This window comes from Nelumbo lutea, chromosome 5 (assembly GCF_056320005.1).
Source record: "Nelumbo lutea isolate HS-2025 chromosome 5, American lotus-T2T, whole genome shotgun sequence".
Classification (NCBI taxonomy): domain Eukaryota; kingdom Viridiplantae; phylum Streptophyta; class Magnoliopsida; order Proteales; family Nelumbonaceae; genus Nelumbo; species Nelumbo lutea.
Window position 1 is genome coordinate 39868366 of NC_142688.1, and position 14978 is coordinate 39883343.

The 14978-nt window shown below is 38.9% G+C and overlaps 1 protein-coding gene across 1 annotated transcript; it reads left to right on the forward strand.

Annotated features, from left to right (window-relative positions):
- The first annotated feature begins 209 nt into the window (after nt 1-209).
- LOC148851875 (26S proteasome regulatory subunit 7A) lies at nt 210-14934 on the forward strand. The gene is made up of 10 exons (XM_088947652.1): nt 210-743; nt 2546-2627; nt 4241-4332; nt 4420-4497; nt 4611-4672; nt 12172-12316; nt 12550-12768; nt 12917-13098; nt 13851-14026; nt 14608-14934. Exons 1-10 carry the CDS (start codon nt 660-662, stop codon nt 14763-14765), a joined length of 1278 nt encoding a protein of 425 aa, XP_088803778.1. The 5' UTR covers nt 210-659; the 3' UTR covers nt 14766-14934.
- The last annotated feature ends 44 nt before the right edge of the window (nt 14935-14978 follow it).

The window sequence follows — 14978 nt, forward strand, 5'->3', positions numbered from 1 at the left end:
TGACCTCGATCTGTTATGGACTTGGCATGTCGGGCTGAGCTATTATCTATTTGTCAGATCATGTCCACGTGTCCCCTAGGTCGGGCCAAATCACTCTTCATCACGATCAAAGACAGAATTCGAATTTTTTTTTAAAAGAAGAGAATTAGAATTTGAATTTGGACGTCAGTTTCACCTACCCCAAATCTTGTTGGATTTCAGATATGGTCAGAATCAGGTAATTGGATCAACCTCAGATGTAGTCAGACTCAATCCGAATCCGGTCCGGTTAGAGGCTTAGAGCCTTACTCTTAGGATGTTTGGTTTGAGACAAAAGGTAGGGAAAGGAAGGGGTACACGTATCGGTTTGATAACGTACCGCCCTTTCAAACCAAACACAGCATCGCCCTTTGACATGAGCCAGTCACTCTTTTCAGCTTTTTGTCCTGCTGATCGGTTTGATAACGTATCGGTTCAGTTAATGCACCAAACGGTTTAGCAGTTCGGTTCTTCGTCCTTACAGAACCGCCGGTCCGTGCAGACCTGTTTCTAAAGCAAAGTTGCTTCCATGGTGGCGGCCCGGCAGATATCACCTTAGCTACTAGTCTGCAGACTGGATTTCAACTCTTGTTTTACCTCTCTTGTTTCGCAAGCAAGCTCCAGAGCTCGAAGCAAGGATCATGGCGCCCGAACCTGAGGAGGAGATCAACGAGAAAAATCCTCGTCCCCTTGACGAAGATGACATCGCTCTTCTCAAAACCTATGTGCGTTTCTGCATTAACCCTAATCTTTTTTCTTTTACCCTTCCCCTCTACAGCTTAATTTGATCCCTCGAGTTGATCCGTTTTGCACGAGATCATTAGATTTGGATAAAAAGGTTTCCTTCTTGGGCTCAATTACAAAGGTTCTGCCTTTACATTCAGTAGTTTGCGGATTGCCCTGTTTTAGTTGTGGATCGTTTTCTTGAACCGGGTTTTTCCTTCCTGTGTTATTTTAGGGTTTCATCTCTTCCGTGTATATGGGTTTGATTTCATTTTCTTTGTTATGCTGTACAGCATTTTCCCTGATTTTTCTGTCGGAAGGTTGTGCTTCTCGGTATTAATGTGTGGCTTTTTGTTAGTGTATACTTTTCCATTTAAGAATTGATTTTGGCTCGAGCCAATCCTGTCGCTATTAACTCTGGTTGTGGGGAGAGTCGAACATTCCTAAATTAAAATTAGATTGGCTCCTGCAAACTGCATAAAATATACAAGAGATTGTGGTGCCCATAAGAATGAAGATAAGGTGGGGTGGAAGCAAGGTAAAAAGAAAATTCCCCGATTAGAGATTTATAGTGTTTTTTTTTTTTTTTGGAAAAAGGTAAAGTATGTTTCATTAACCAAGTAGCAAAAGAGTTAAAGAATACACCCATGTACACTTGCAACTAACAACATACAAGGGCCGTCTGGGTTGGAGTAGTGTGAGCAAATTTGTGAACTCACAATTTCAGAGAATGTATTGTCTATGGAGGAGGGAAATGGTGAAACAAGATTTGTGCATCCGAGGCTAAAGCCTAAACAATTGGGATATGGCCAACTTGATTACCCACAACATCAATGGCAATGGACAATCAAACAAGGTTGTTTGTAACATCATAATATAGAGAGTAAAAAAGAGGAACAGGAAGTTCTCTCCCATATACTTGGTAACCTGCTAAAAACTTCCTTATCCAACAACCTTGTTATAACAAAACATCTTTGCTTAACTTAAAGTCTATCTTCATCTGTATTGATTCCAAAATAAACCTTTGGGGGCATCTCTAAACAACCTCGGTAAACCTATGGTTCTATTGATGCTAGAAGGAAGAAACAAAGGGGTTAGTGGGTCTTGATGGTTTGATTTTGGGCTTTGACTTTTGTGGGTGATAACTTATCACCTTGTTGTAATTTCTCTCTTTTTAATAAAATATTTTCTTTTTTGGTTATTACAAAAAACCTCTTATTTTATTGGATCTCTCACTTTGCCTCTCATCTCTATAAATTTGTTGTAAAGCCAGCATAGAGCCTCTCCACTATTCTCTACTAAACCCAATGCTCTTTCTCCAATACTGAAAACCTGCACCTATGCCGGAATGCTTGAATTACTATTTAATATTGATTATTGACCTTATGTAAAATGCTTTATGAGAAGGCAATACCATCTGAACCAATTAAAAGTGTACTCAACTTGGTAATTCAACTACAACAAACCCAACATGAAATGTTGGATCATTATCATGTCTGTCCGTTGCTCAATATCCTTTAGTCTTTGGAGTTTGGAAATCTAGCTAGGTCATTTCTTTTTCTTAGTTGCATGGTTCTTGTCCATGGCTGTAAAATGTTTTATTTTGGAGGATATCCAGTTGAGAGCTGCTGCCTATCTTATGTTGAATCATTGTGCATGTTTTATGTTTAATGCTTTGGTTTTTCCTCTACCTATCAATCTCTGTAATGTTTTTTGTTATTTTGGTGCCAGATCTTCTTGCAGTTCAGTTTATTGTAACCTTTTGTGTCATACCTCTTTCTCTGTTTGAATGTTCTGATTGCAGGGTCTTGGACCTTACTCTACCAGTATAAAGAAAGTAGAGAAGGAAATTAAGGAAATGGCCAAGAAAGTCAATGATTTATGTGGTATGGATTTTATTCCTGTTACCTAAAGTTACAAGAATTTGTTGCCTGTGGAAGGAACAGGAGATTGAGTGTGAGCCTGTCAGGCTTAATGAATGTCATCTACGATCCATACATAATGCAATTGATAATTTAAGTGGGCATTCAGTATCCAGTTCAGCCTAGCCCATCTTTCATGTTCTTGAAAAGTATTTGGTAAAAGTAAAATAAGCATTTTTTTATCAGTAATGATACTTAAATTTTCATTAAGGTATTAAAGCCTCATTCTCATGTGGTTAGAAAATGAATACTATGCATGTCCTTTTAGTAAAATAAACATGATTGGCTTGATCTAGATTTACCTACTTCACACATTGGATGCCAAGTATAAGGATTGTTAATGAAGTTTTATGGAAGAATGGCACTGAAACCTTATCTGCTTACTGAATGCAAAATTGTATGAGGCATTGGTATTGATATGACACATGGTTCAATATGTTGAAAGTTAAACATGATGTGATGCATTTAAATCTTCATATACTTCAAAAGCGTGCATACTGACATACTTATAGATTTTATTTGTGTATCCTACTGTATTTGATCTGTTCCTTTATATTAGCTATATGAAAATGACGCTGTTGCTTTTAGATTAGCTGATTCAAAAAGTTTTGATGTAGAACTATCATAAAGATGTCTTTTATTGATTGTACTTATTTACTCATGGGAGTATACTTTCATGGAGTCTAAAATTTGTAGCATTCCAAAAGGCTGCAAACTTCAAGATCTTATTGGCTAATAAAAGTTCATGCAGGGGAACAAAGAAGTTTCTGTTGGGAATTTATTATTCTTTATTTGTTCCTGATGTACATGTGGCCTACTTATTTATCAGCTCTTACAAGGTCATTTCCCAAAATTTTTTCCCATGGAATTTAATCTTCTACTTTGTGGTTAATCATCTGTTTTGTTATTAAAAGTATATATCCTTGATAGTCTACAAAGCAAATGTGCAAACACCTAACATTTCCTCTTGACATTCATAAACAATAAATCCTATCCCTTTGATTGGGCTGTGCTGATCTTAGCCGTTGGATTTATGTTATAATTCTAGCCTATGATAGTGCACTTTCCACATCATATTTCATAGGATGTGCCTATGTACTGGAGCATTACATATTTTGTACCAGTATTTCATGAACAGTTCTGGGTGGTGTCTCTAACTCTTTCTGATGGGTTTGTCCATTATTTTTGTACAGTCCACAGTATAAGTTGTTTCCAGATGTCTTTTGGATCAGTGGTCCTTGGTGTCTTCATTGTTGCTTCCATTTTTAATCCGTCCTTTGGGAATAAAATATCTTTGCATTATATTATATTTATAAAACATGCTTATGTACTTGAGCATCTCTTACCTTTAACCAGTAATTCATGGACAGCTTTGGGTGGTGCTTCTCCTTTTACATGACTGAATCCATTATTTTGTTATGCTTGGCAATATAAATTACAGATGTTTCAAGTATTTCTTTTGGATTACTGTTCATGTCTTCATTATTACTGCCATTCTTAATTCATCCCTTTTGAATAGAACTCTTAGGCTGGTTCTCTTTCTTGGCTGAAGAGGCTTTACTGTCTTCAAACTATAGGTATTAAAGAGTCCGATACTGGTTTAGCTGCACCTAGCCAATGGGATCTTGTCTCTGATAAGCAGATGATGCAGGAGGAGCAACCACTGCAGGTATCTTGACAGCTTCATGTTTCTTTATTTAGATTGGGTTTTTTAATCAGTTGTAGGTCTGAGCAGTAATTTACTTTTGGGAAACAGGTTGCTAGATGCACAAAGATAATTAATCCAAATACTGAAGATGCAAAGTATGTCATAAATGTTAAGCAAATTGCGAAGGTAATTTTCTGCTCAATGCTTAACTTCTATTGGCAATCGGTAAAGTTTAAGAAATTTGGCATGGAAGAAATTGTGTCTAATTCTTTTCCCGTTTATTTTAATGGTTACTGCAGTTTGTTGTTGGACTGGGAGACAAAGTTTCCCCAACTGATATTGAAGAAGGCATGCGTGTGGGGTAGGCTTTCTGTTTATCTTCTCCAAAAGTTGTAATACTTATTAACAAATTTTTAATATTTTAATTTCTCTAGTAACTAAGATCTTTTTTTTTTTTTGATCAATAACACTTTCATTAATTCATTAGTAGAAAATTTACAAGTGGAAGACAAACACACTTATCTTCCAAGAGTCACAAAGAACTTCAAGAAAGGAAAGAAGAAAATACAAAGATACAATGACACTAACATTACAACTTAGCCCAAAACAAGGAATTCCTTTCTGCCCCTTGTTTTGCTAAACCGTCAGCTAGGGAATTAGCTGATCCCTCAATCCAACATGTCTTAATTTCCATCTCCCGCACCATCCATTTGAAATTCCTCTTCTCATTGTTATACTTCCAAAGATCATTTTGTTCTTTGGTCAGCCACCCTATCACCACCTCTGAATCCCCTTCAATTATAAGTTTCTTGATGTTCAATTCCTTAGCTTTTCGGGCTCCTTCCATAACTGCACATATCTCAGCTCTAAGGGAGTCACCCACTCCAATTGGGCCTGAGAACATAGCAGAGATGGCCCCATTTTCATCTCTAAAAACACCCCCGATCCCTGATTGTCCCGGGTTTCCCCTACTGCATCCATCAAAGTTTAATTTCAAGAATCCACTAGGTGGAGGGGTCCAAGCCACACTCATTACTGACTTGGTCTGCGTGCAACTTGCAATTTCACCCCACTTCCTCAACATGTCATCCACAGTGTAATCTGTGAATATTTCCAGAGATTTCAGCCATTGTATCGCTCTAAACTGTATGATAGTCCTCAAATCTGCAGCCCTTAGTCCTCTCCACATTATCCTTCCCCTTTTTAATCGCCACCTGAAGGAGGGGGCGAAAAGGCCCTGCATGTCTGATGGGGGATTCCAGCTGCATCCAAATAAGGAGAAAGCCCAATCCCACAATGACCTCACGAAGTGGCACGACACCATTAGGTGAAAACCAGTCTCCCCATCTGCTTTACACAGAACACACCACGGAGGTGACAAGCAAGTATTGGGTCTCTTATTTTGGAGTAGATCACCAGTGTTGATTCTTTCCAGATAGGCTTCCCAACAAAAACTACCAACCCTAGGAGGTATAGCTCTGCACCAAACCTCACCAACAGGAAAAGGGGACAGGGTAGGACTGGTGGACTGACTTAAGACTTTGAAGAACGAAGCACAAGAGAAAATGCCATTGGGGTTAGGTGTCCAAATTCTAGAATCCGCCCTAGTGGGGTCTAAGACAACGTTATCAAGAAGTGCAAGAAGGCTCTAAATACAGTCGAAGTCTGAATCCCTCAAATCCCTTCTTAGACCCAAGTTCCACCCAATCCCAGAAGTGGAAGAGGACAGGGTGGTGAAAGATGAGATCGACTTATTTTTCAAATCAGAAAGAACGTACAAAGACGGAAACTGATCCTTTAGTGGGGCACTCCCCACCCAGGTTTGTTCCCAAAATTTTATGGAGTTACCGGAATTCAAGTCATACCTGATATTAGGAATGAAAACTGGAAGCAGTTCATGAATGGCTTTCCAAGGAGAGTTGCTTGTGATCCTAGCTCTGATTCCAGTGTCCCATCCTTTATGCTCCAGCCCATGAATAATTGCCACTATTCTAGCCCATAGCTTCTCCTTCTCCATAGGAGACCTCCACAGCCACTTCCCCAGCAGAGTCATATTCCTTCTCCTAATACTCCCAAGCCCCAAACCACCACGACTTACTTCTGCACACTATTTCCCAGCTAACTCTATGATCCCTCTTCTCTTCTCCCGGCTCCCACAGGAAATCTCTCATTAACTTCTCTAATCTGTTAGCAATCTTCACTGGGATTTTAAACACCGACATGAAGAAGATGGGTAAGTTAGCAAGCGTGGCCTTAATTAATGTAATTCTCCCGCCAAGAGAGAGGTAATTCTTTTTCCAGGATACCAATCTTTTTTCAAACCTTTCCATCACCGGGTTCCAGAAGCTCTCTCTTGGGATTATCACCTAATGGTAATCCTAAATAGTTCAGAGGCCACTCCGTGACTTCACACCCCAGCACTTCAGCACTCTCCCTAATCTCTCCCTCCTCCAAATTCACCCCCACTACACATCTTTTCCCAAGGTTAACCTTCAAATTGGATAGTTGCTTAAACAGTTGTATCACCGATTTTAAATTCCTGATAAACCTCATGTTACTACCTTCACAAAACGGAATCGTGTCATCAGCAAACTGTAAATGTGTGAGGGGGGTTTCCATCCTCCCAAACCTCCAGCCTCTAATGAGCCCCCTAGAATCTGCTCTGTGAATCAATTTCCCCAAAACCTCTGCAATTAAAATGAACAAGAAAGGAGAAAGGGGGTCTCCTTGTCTTATACCCCTACTGGCTGGAAAGAAATCTACCACTGTCCCGTTCACTAGCACTGAATAATGACAATTTCGGACACAACCCATGATCCACTTACACCATCTAGCCCCAAACCCGAATTTGGTTAAACCTTGCCTCAAGAACTCCTAGTCCACCAAGTCATAAGCCTTTTCCAAGTCTAGCTTACAGACCACTCCCTTCTTCTTATCCCTCTTAAAGTTCTCCACACTCTCATTAGCAGTTAAAATCTGGTCTGTAATTTGTCTTCCACTCACAAAAGCTATTCGATAGTGTTCAATGATATCCGACATTACCTTCTTCAGCCTCAAAGACAACACTTTTGCAATGATCTTGTACAAGCTATTCACTAAGCTTATTGGCCTAAAATTCTTCGGGTGGGATGCATCTTTCTTTTTGGGAATAAAGGCTATAAATGTAGAGTTCACACCCGGATTGACAATTCCTCTCTTGAAAAACTCCTCAAACACCCGCAAGAGATCATCTTTCAAAATATCCCAACAATCCTGATAAAAAGCCATTGTAAACCCATCTGGCCCTGGAGCTTTTGTTCTATCCATAGAAAACACAACCTCCTTGATCTCTTCTATATTAGAGCTTCTTTCCATCCTTCTCTTGTTCTCCACCCCTACATCTGGTCAGTCCAAACCTTCTACCTACATCCTCCTTGTGCAGGCAATCCTCTAACTGTCTTCTCAACTCTCACCTGAGGTCATTGTCTTTCTCTCCAAATTCTCCCCTTTCCTCTTTAAAGTAAAGGCTTTCAATCTTCTTCATCAAGTCTCCCTTTCTTTCTTCTGTCCTCCCGAACTCCATCAAGTTCCACTCCTTAATTCTCGCTTTCAAGAATTGTGGTTTCTTATGGAATTTTATCCCCTCCCACTCCACCGACAGGTTACACTCATGCCACCATTCCCTCACTTTGTTAGTAAACCTTGGATGCAGTAACCACATATTTTCAAATCTAAAGGGGGTAGGACCTCCACACCTTCTTTCCTCCTTGTACAAGACTATGGGCCAGTGATCCGAGGTCACCCTTGGGAGAGCTCTAGCATCCAAGGTTCCCCAATGTTCTTCCCAATCCAAAGAGAACAGGAATCTATCCAACTTAGAGCAAATGGGTCTAGATTGGAGATTTGACCATGTAAATGCCTTATGCGCTAGGGGAATCTCTTTAAGCTCAAAGGCATCCACAAAACTGTTAAACTTCCTCATGCTTTTTGTCACCCTCTGGTTAATCTTATTGGACTCTTCCGAGAACCTTATCACATTGAAGTCCCCACCCATGCACCAAGGCCCATCCCACAAACCTCTAACATCAGCCAGTTCCTCCCACAACTCCTTTCTCTCTCTGTAATCATTCGGTCCGTAAACATTTGTGAGCACCCACATATAATCATCCTCTTGTTGCTTAAACTTCATGGAAACCGAGTACTTTTCGATCAACTCCTCCATCCCTTCAACCACATCCCTCTTCCACTTTGTTACAACCCCCCTGGAAGCACCCCACGATGGAGCCGCCACCCAGCTAATCCCCCTGGCTTTCCATACACTCCTTGCCCATTTGTCACTAAACTCCATTCTCTTAGACTCTTGCAACAGCACAATGTCTGGGTCATACCGTCTTATTACCTCTTTTATTGTTGCTCTCTTCTTCGCACTCCCAATTCCCCTCACATTCCAACTAAGAATCTTCATTCTGCTTCTTTTACAAACCCCTTGCCACCTACCCGCTACTTTCCCCCTTTTCTTCTATCTCCTTTTACCTCGAGCTTCTTGTCTCCTTCTACATCTCTCTTTAGTCTCTCTACTTCACTCAACCTCCTCTTCTTTGTTATGATATGCATCTTCCTCTTCTGTAAGCTTTCTTTCAACTCGTTCAAATCCTCCAGCCTACAGCCCAACTTCCCTACAAATTCTGCTATCGTGTCTTCTCTCACCGATTCCACCACCCCTACCCTTCCTACATAATCCCCTTCATCTCTGTCCACCTGCCTTTCCTTCCTCTCCTCTAATCCCACCTCAGTTCTTTCCTCTCCAACCTTCCTCCCCTTACTGTTACCTCCCTCCTTCCTTGCTTTCTCCCCCTAACCCTCTCCATCTCTACCCTCATTCCTGTCCCTCCTCTCTTCCTTCCTCCCCTTCCCTCCTCCATATCAGCTGCCCTTCCACATCCTTAAACACTCTTTCAATGATTTCCGACACTTGTCCACTTCTATACCTTTCTTCCCGCACCTTCCCACAATCCTTCCCCTCTCCCCCTCCTCATAGAGCCCGCCTACTAGCTTGGTTGCAAATTCATGGGCTACAGGACATGGTACAGGAACGGAATCTGGAACCAAAGGCACAGGGGGCACATTAGTATCACAAACCGAAAACACATGGTTACTTGGGACTGAAGAACAAGCTAGAATAGGACTGCTCCCGGCCTCCTTCTCTTGTTCCGAAGGTTGGTAACCAATTGTCTTCCTGAGTTGGTTGGGAAGTACTTCTATCCTTTGGTCAACCTGGTGATCTTTCCACTCTACCCCTGGGTCACCTCTAGATAGCATATTCCTTCTCTGCTTCCGGTTCTCCTGGTTTTCCCCTCCTGAAAAACCTTGCGCACTCTGTGGTCTTAGGAATGAGATAATCCGATTGCAGTCTTCACCCTGGAATAATCTTGCAATATTCCACCCTTCCATATCACCTCCAGCACAGCTGCCTTCATCGTTTACACTGCCCACGCTAGAGTTATCGACAGAAAGGTCCTCCAGTTCACCATCGTCTTCACCTCACTGCACCCACCCTTCAAACTTCTCTTTCTTCTCTTCAGTTCTTCCCCTAGTGAAACTTAGCTCCGGCCTCTCTGAGAAGCCTTGCATGGGGCTAAGCTCCTTCAAGCTGCATCGGGAGACCCATTGTAACACCCTCCTCTTTCCTGGTTTAGACGCTGTGTGCATTCCCCCTTTTGGCTCGCAGCTGGGGACGATGATAGACCGAAACCGATGTCTATCATAGTCGAAACCCCAGTCACGTGTGTTCTTCGAAACCGATGGCTCGCGGCTAGTAACTAAGATCTTTCACATTGTGTTCTTTGAAAAAACAAAATTTTTCATGTTTTTGTTGCTTGAAGATTCAATGCATGGAATTGGATGTGTCCTAAAATTTTATTTGTTGAATAGTCTGCTTTTTTCATTCATTTCCTATGCCACTGGTTTCAGATGTATGATAGCATCTGTAAGCAGTTAGAATTTTGACTTGTAGTTAATACTTATTATTTCAACTTTTGAGCAAGTTGTCTTACCTGATAAAAAGGGATTATTAAGAACATTTTTATTGTTACTTCTGTAGGATGTATTACTAAAACTTGGCCCTATTATATCAGGATGTTGATTTGTCCACGCTAATGAAAATTTGTGATTCTTAGATCACTTTACCTTTAAATTGATTATACATACAGATACAGGGCAAGGTTTAAAATTCCGCAATGTATTGACCCATATCGGCTGATACATACCGTTTCGGGATCGATAAGATACATGAAACGTATAGAATTAGGTAATTTCGTGTTTTTTCGTTTGTATTAGACTGATATGGGTCTGTATCGGCATCGTATTGGACCATTTCAGGTATGTATCAGCCGATACAATCCCGAAACAGACCAATACGCACTATGTATCAGCTGTTACAATCTGAAATTAATTTCCCTCTCTTTTTACTGTTTAAATTCAAATTCAATTTATCTCTCTTTCCTCATTTATATCATTTTTAATTAAGCCTTTGAATTTGAGATGTCATTAAATGCTAATATTATTTAATTATATGCTCTTCGAATCACCTTTAATTAAGGCATTTAACACGCCATTAAATGCTAATTAAGTCAAATAGCTTGTTAAAAACCATAAATTTACGGTAAGAAGTTTCAAGCCCTAATCATTTATTTACAAAGACAATTAGTCCACTATGCCATACCTTTATTGCTTGTCTTAATATTCTGTACTTTGATTCTTAAGTTATCCCTATTCTTTTGGTGGAAGTTTCTCAATAAATGCTAAAATTTAATTATTAAATTTTCTATAATAGTAAAAATTAATAAAATTATATTTATTTATTAAACATTAAGGTATATATAAACTTATGTACATAATAAATATTATCTAAGTCTATATAATAAATATTAACTAATTAATGACTTCAAAAATATTAACTAATAAATATTAGTATATATATACACATATATACATTTTAGTTTTTCTATTATTTTTCAACGGTTACCAATTATGTCCCGAAACTTTATATAAACTATAAAGTATGGTTTTTATATTTAAATAAATTAGTTATAGTCATATAAAACTCGATTTTATTATTGTTAATATATTTTCTTAAGGATTTTTTTTTTATTTTCTAGTGTATCCATGTGTATCTTGATTTTTCGTCCGTATCTATATGTATCCAAAGCGTATCCTGATACGTCTCTTAGAATTGCCTTTCCGATACACCTTGCATTTCTAATACTTTGAACCTTGATACAAGGGTTAAGCAGAAGGTTCTTAGTTGAAACTTTTGCTCGTAATAGTCAACTCAACAAAGCCTTATCGCAATCACATGAGATTGGCTGCATGAATCATTTTTTTTTACTAATCCACTCTATCAAGGGCCATATGTATTGTTGGACTTAAGTTTTATTAAATCCCAAAATGGTGAGGGGTTTTTCATTTAACATTTCAACTATCAGACAGCTTAATTTCCAAAATGCACTCTGGTGTCAAAGGTTGTGTATTTAAAAAGGTATGTCCACTTGCTAGAAGAACCCTAACCCTGATGTCAGAACCTTTTGGGTCATTATCTATTCCCTTATTGTTTATATTATCTGTAGTCACCTTCAGTTGATTAACTCCGCTTTCCCTCTCTTTAAGACACACACACGGGATGTGATTTTTCATGGTTCTCTTGCTAATTCTTACAATTAGTCCAAATTGAGAGAAGTAATAAACGACATTTGTTTTCTTGAAATATATTCATTCATAATTACAATTCAGTATAGTTGGTTTGCTTAAGCCTATGTTGTTTTCTGCCTTTTTATTGTTGTTTGTTTTTGATTGGTAATATGTTGTTTTATGCTGTTGTTGCAGGGTAGATCGGAATAAATATCAGATTCAGATTCCACTACCCCCAAAGATCGATCCAAGTGTAACGATGATGACGGTAGAAGAAAAGCCTGATGTTACATATAATGATGTTGGTGGATGCAAAGAGCAGATTGAAAAGATGCGAGAAGTGTGTAATATTTACTTAGTGCTTTTATGTTAACTTTATTATCTTTACATTCTTGGGCAAAACATATTGAGGTCTTTTGATCCTTTACTTGTGATCTTTAAGATCCATATGTATGTGCATGTTATTATAGAATTTCACTATTAAGAATTAATCGTCAAGCTCATCTATCCTGTCATGCCAGATATCCCCAATAGTACCTTTTGTTGAACCTATATTTGATTTCTTTATGCAAGGTCGTTGAGCTGCCCATGCTTCACCCAGAGAAATTTGTAAAGCTTGGAATTGATCCCCCTAAGGGTGTTCTCTGCTACGGTCCTCCTGGAACTGGTAAAACACTCCTAGCTAGAGCTGTAGCCAACAGAACTGATGCTTGTTTCATTCGTGTCATTGGAAGTGAGCTTGTTCAGAAGTATGTAGGAGAGGGCGCTCGAATGGTTAGGGAGCTCTTTCAGGTTATTATCCGTCCATCAGTTTACCAGCTTGGTTAACTAGATTTTCCTAATTTTTAGATTCTTTCATTTAATTATATTTTCCAGCAAGCAAATGTTTGCTTTAATTTCTTGCCTCATTTGGTCCTTATCATACACTGTTTTTCTTTAGATGGCACGCTCAAAGAAGGCTTGCATTGTTTTTTTTGATGAAGTGGATGCCATTGGTGGTGCACGTTTTGATGATGGTGTGGGTGGGGACAATGAAGTTCAGCGAACCATGCTTGAAATTGTTAATCAGCTAGATGGGTTTGATGCTCGAGGAAATATCAAAGTTTTGATGGCAACAAATAGGTTAGTTACCAATCTTTCTACAACTGTTACTGATAAAAAAAAATCTTTCTACAACTGTTAATTGCTAATTATTCTCAAATTCTTTTAGTAAATTTTGAGCTCTATATTGTGGAAGCTTGACCTACTTCTGTCAAGTAAAGCCATTGGTGGCCCAATAGTTGGTTCACTATCTATTGTTTCTTGCTGATATCACCTTTGGATGTGATGTGCTGAATTTAAGAAGGCTACATAGTAATTAGAATTTCTTGTTGATCATTCAAGAGCTGCCATACTGTTGAGTTCAGTCTTATAGCTTCGACCTGAGTTTTGGCTGTACCTTTCCAATTCTTCTAAATGCCTTGGTAAAGGGACTTCTGTCAAGAAGGCCGCTTGGCTTGCTCAGCACCCTGGCATGTGCATAGGGGTCAAGAAAGTTGCCAGCTGAGAAGTGATTTCCTGCTTGGTCAAAGATGCCAAGTGATAAATCAGTTGCCAGACGTTCCCCCAACCCCAGTTTTTGTAGGTTCTAGTAGGCTATTTGAAGGTGTTTGGGTGTTTGTATGCAAACTTTAGCCACATCTGCACTCTATAAAGATGTAAAAACATAACTGTAATGTCGGTCCTGAACCATGATTAAGTATTGACTGCATTCTAGTCCACTATATATCAGGTATTCTGATGTTTAATATTTTAGTATTAATCTTCTTTTAAGGTTACTATCCAACTACTCATCTCCCTCTTCATATTTATGTTCATTTATACAATTTTTTCAGACCAGACACACTGGACCCAGCACTATTACGTCCAGGACGGCTGGATCGTAAGGTTGAGTTTGGGCTACCTGATTTGGAGAGCAGGACACAGATATTCAAGATCCACACAAGAACAATGAATTGTGAGCGAGATATAAGGTTTGAGCTTTTGGCTCGACTTTGCCCCAACTCCACTGGTAATTGATGCTACTTTGGGAACTGTTTCTTGTTTTTCTTTTATAATGTTACTTTTAAAGAAATTAATAATGCCCACTATTTGTTTTTTGGGTAAAATAAATTACAAGTTGTTAGGCTTCTATTAACCCTGTGAAGATGCTTTCTTGGTTGGATGAGTTTCTTAACTGAATCCTTGATCTAGCCAGAAAGGTCGAAGATTTTCTTCACCCACTAATGAGTCATCTGCTTGCTTTCCATAAAGAAAAACTTCGTCTCTTCCCTAGATAGCGACCAAAATGGATGGATGCTATTTTGTCAAATTAGCAAACTATGTGCGAGTTTGCCTCGACTGTTGCACGTTAATTACTCCTTGTTCTTTGACTTGATAAAGAATGCAAAAAAAAATTTCCTCTATTAATGATAGGTCATTGTTTTGTCTTTACATAAAATAAATATTCTATGCCACTTTAATACTTGTCCCCATTTCCCATAGGCCTGCTGTTTACCAAGTATTCTTCTGTTTACTAAGTATTTATGTCTGTTATCCCTCTTGAATATTCTGGTTCCATGGTTTTGTAATTTATGTTTTATGGATTCTCAGGGGCTGACATCAGAAGTGTGTGCACGGAGGCTGGGATGTTTGCTATAAGGGCACGAAGAAAAACAGTGACCGAGAAAGATTTCCTTGATGCAGTTAACAAGGTCATCAAAGGCTATCAGAAATTTAGTGCAACGCCCAAATATATGGTGTACAACTGAGCTGCTATCGTCATTTCAAATTGAAGCATATTAAATGCTACGTTTATCCAATATTATCAGTTTACCTGTTTTTTTTTTTTTGGATATTTACCAGTAGTTGGGGTTATTTCAATGTTCAGTAGTGCTTGTATTTGTTCTTTCCCCATCAAACAAATGGTTTTTTCTTTCATTGTGTTTTTATCGTTAATGCCCTGGAAAGTTCCTTCCCTATGC

Bases quoted from the DNA above. Each gene is read 5' to 3' on its own strand.
- LOC148851875 (XM_088947652.1), top strand. From the start codon at position 660: ATGGCGCCCGAACCTGAGGAGGAGATCAACGAGAAAAATCCTCGTCCC. The intron at 4,333-4,419 runs GTATCTTGACAG...TTTGGGAAACAG, and splicing joins AGGAGGAGCAACCACTGCAG to GTTGCTAGATGCACAAAGAT. The intron at 12,317-12,549 runs GTGTGTAATATT...TCTTTATGCAAG, and splicing joins AGATTGAAAAGATGCGAGAA to GTCGTTGAGCTGCCCATGCT.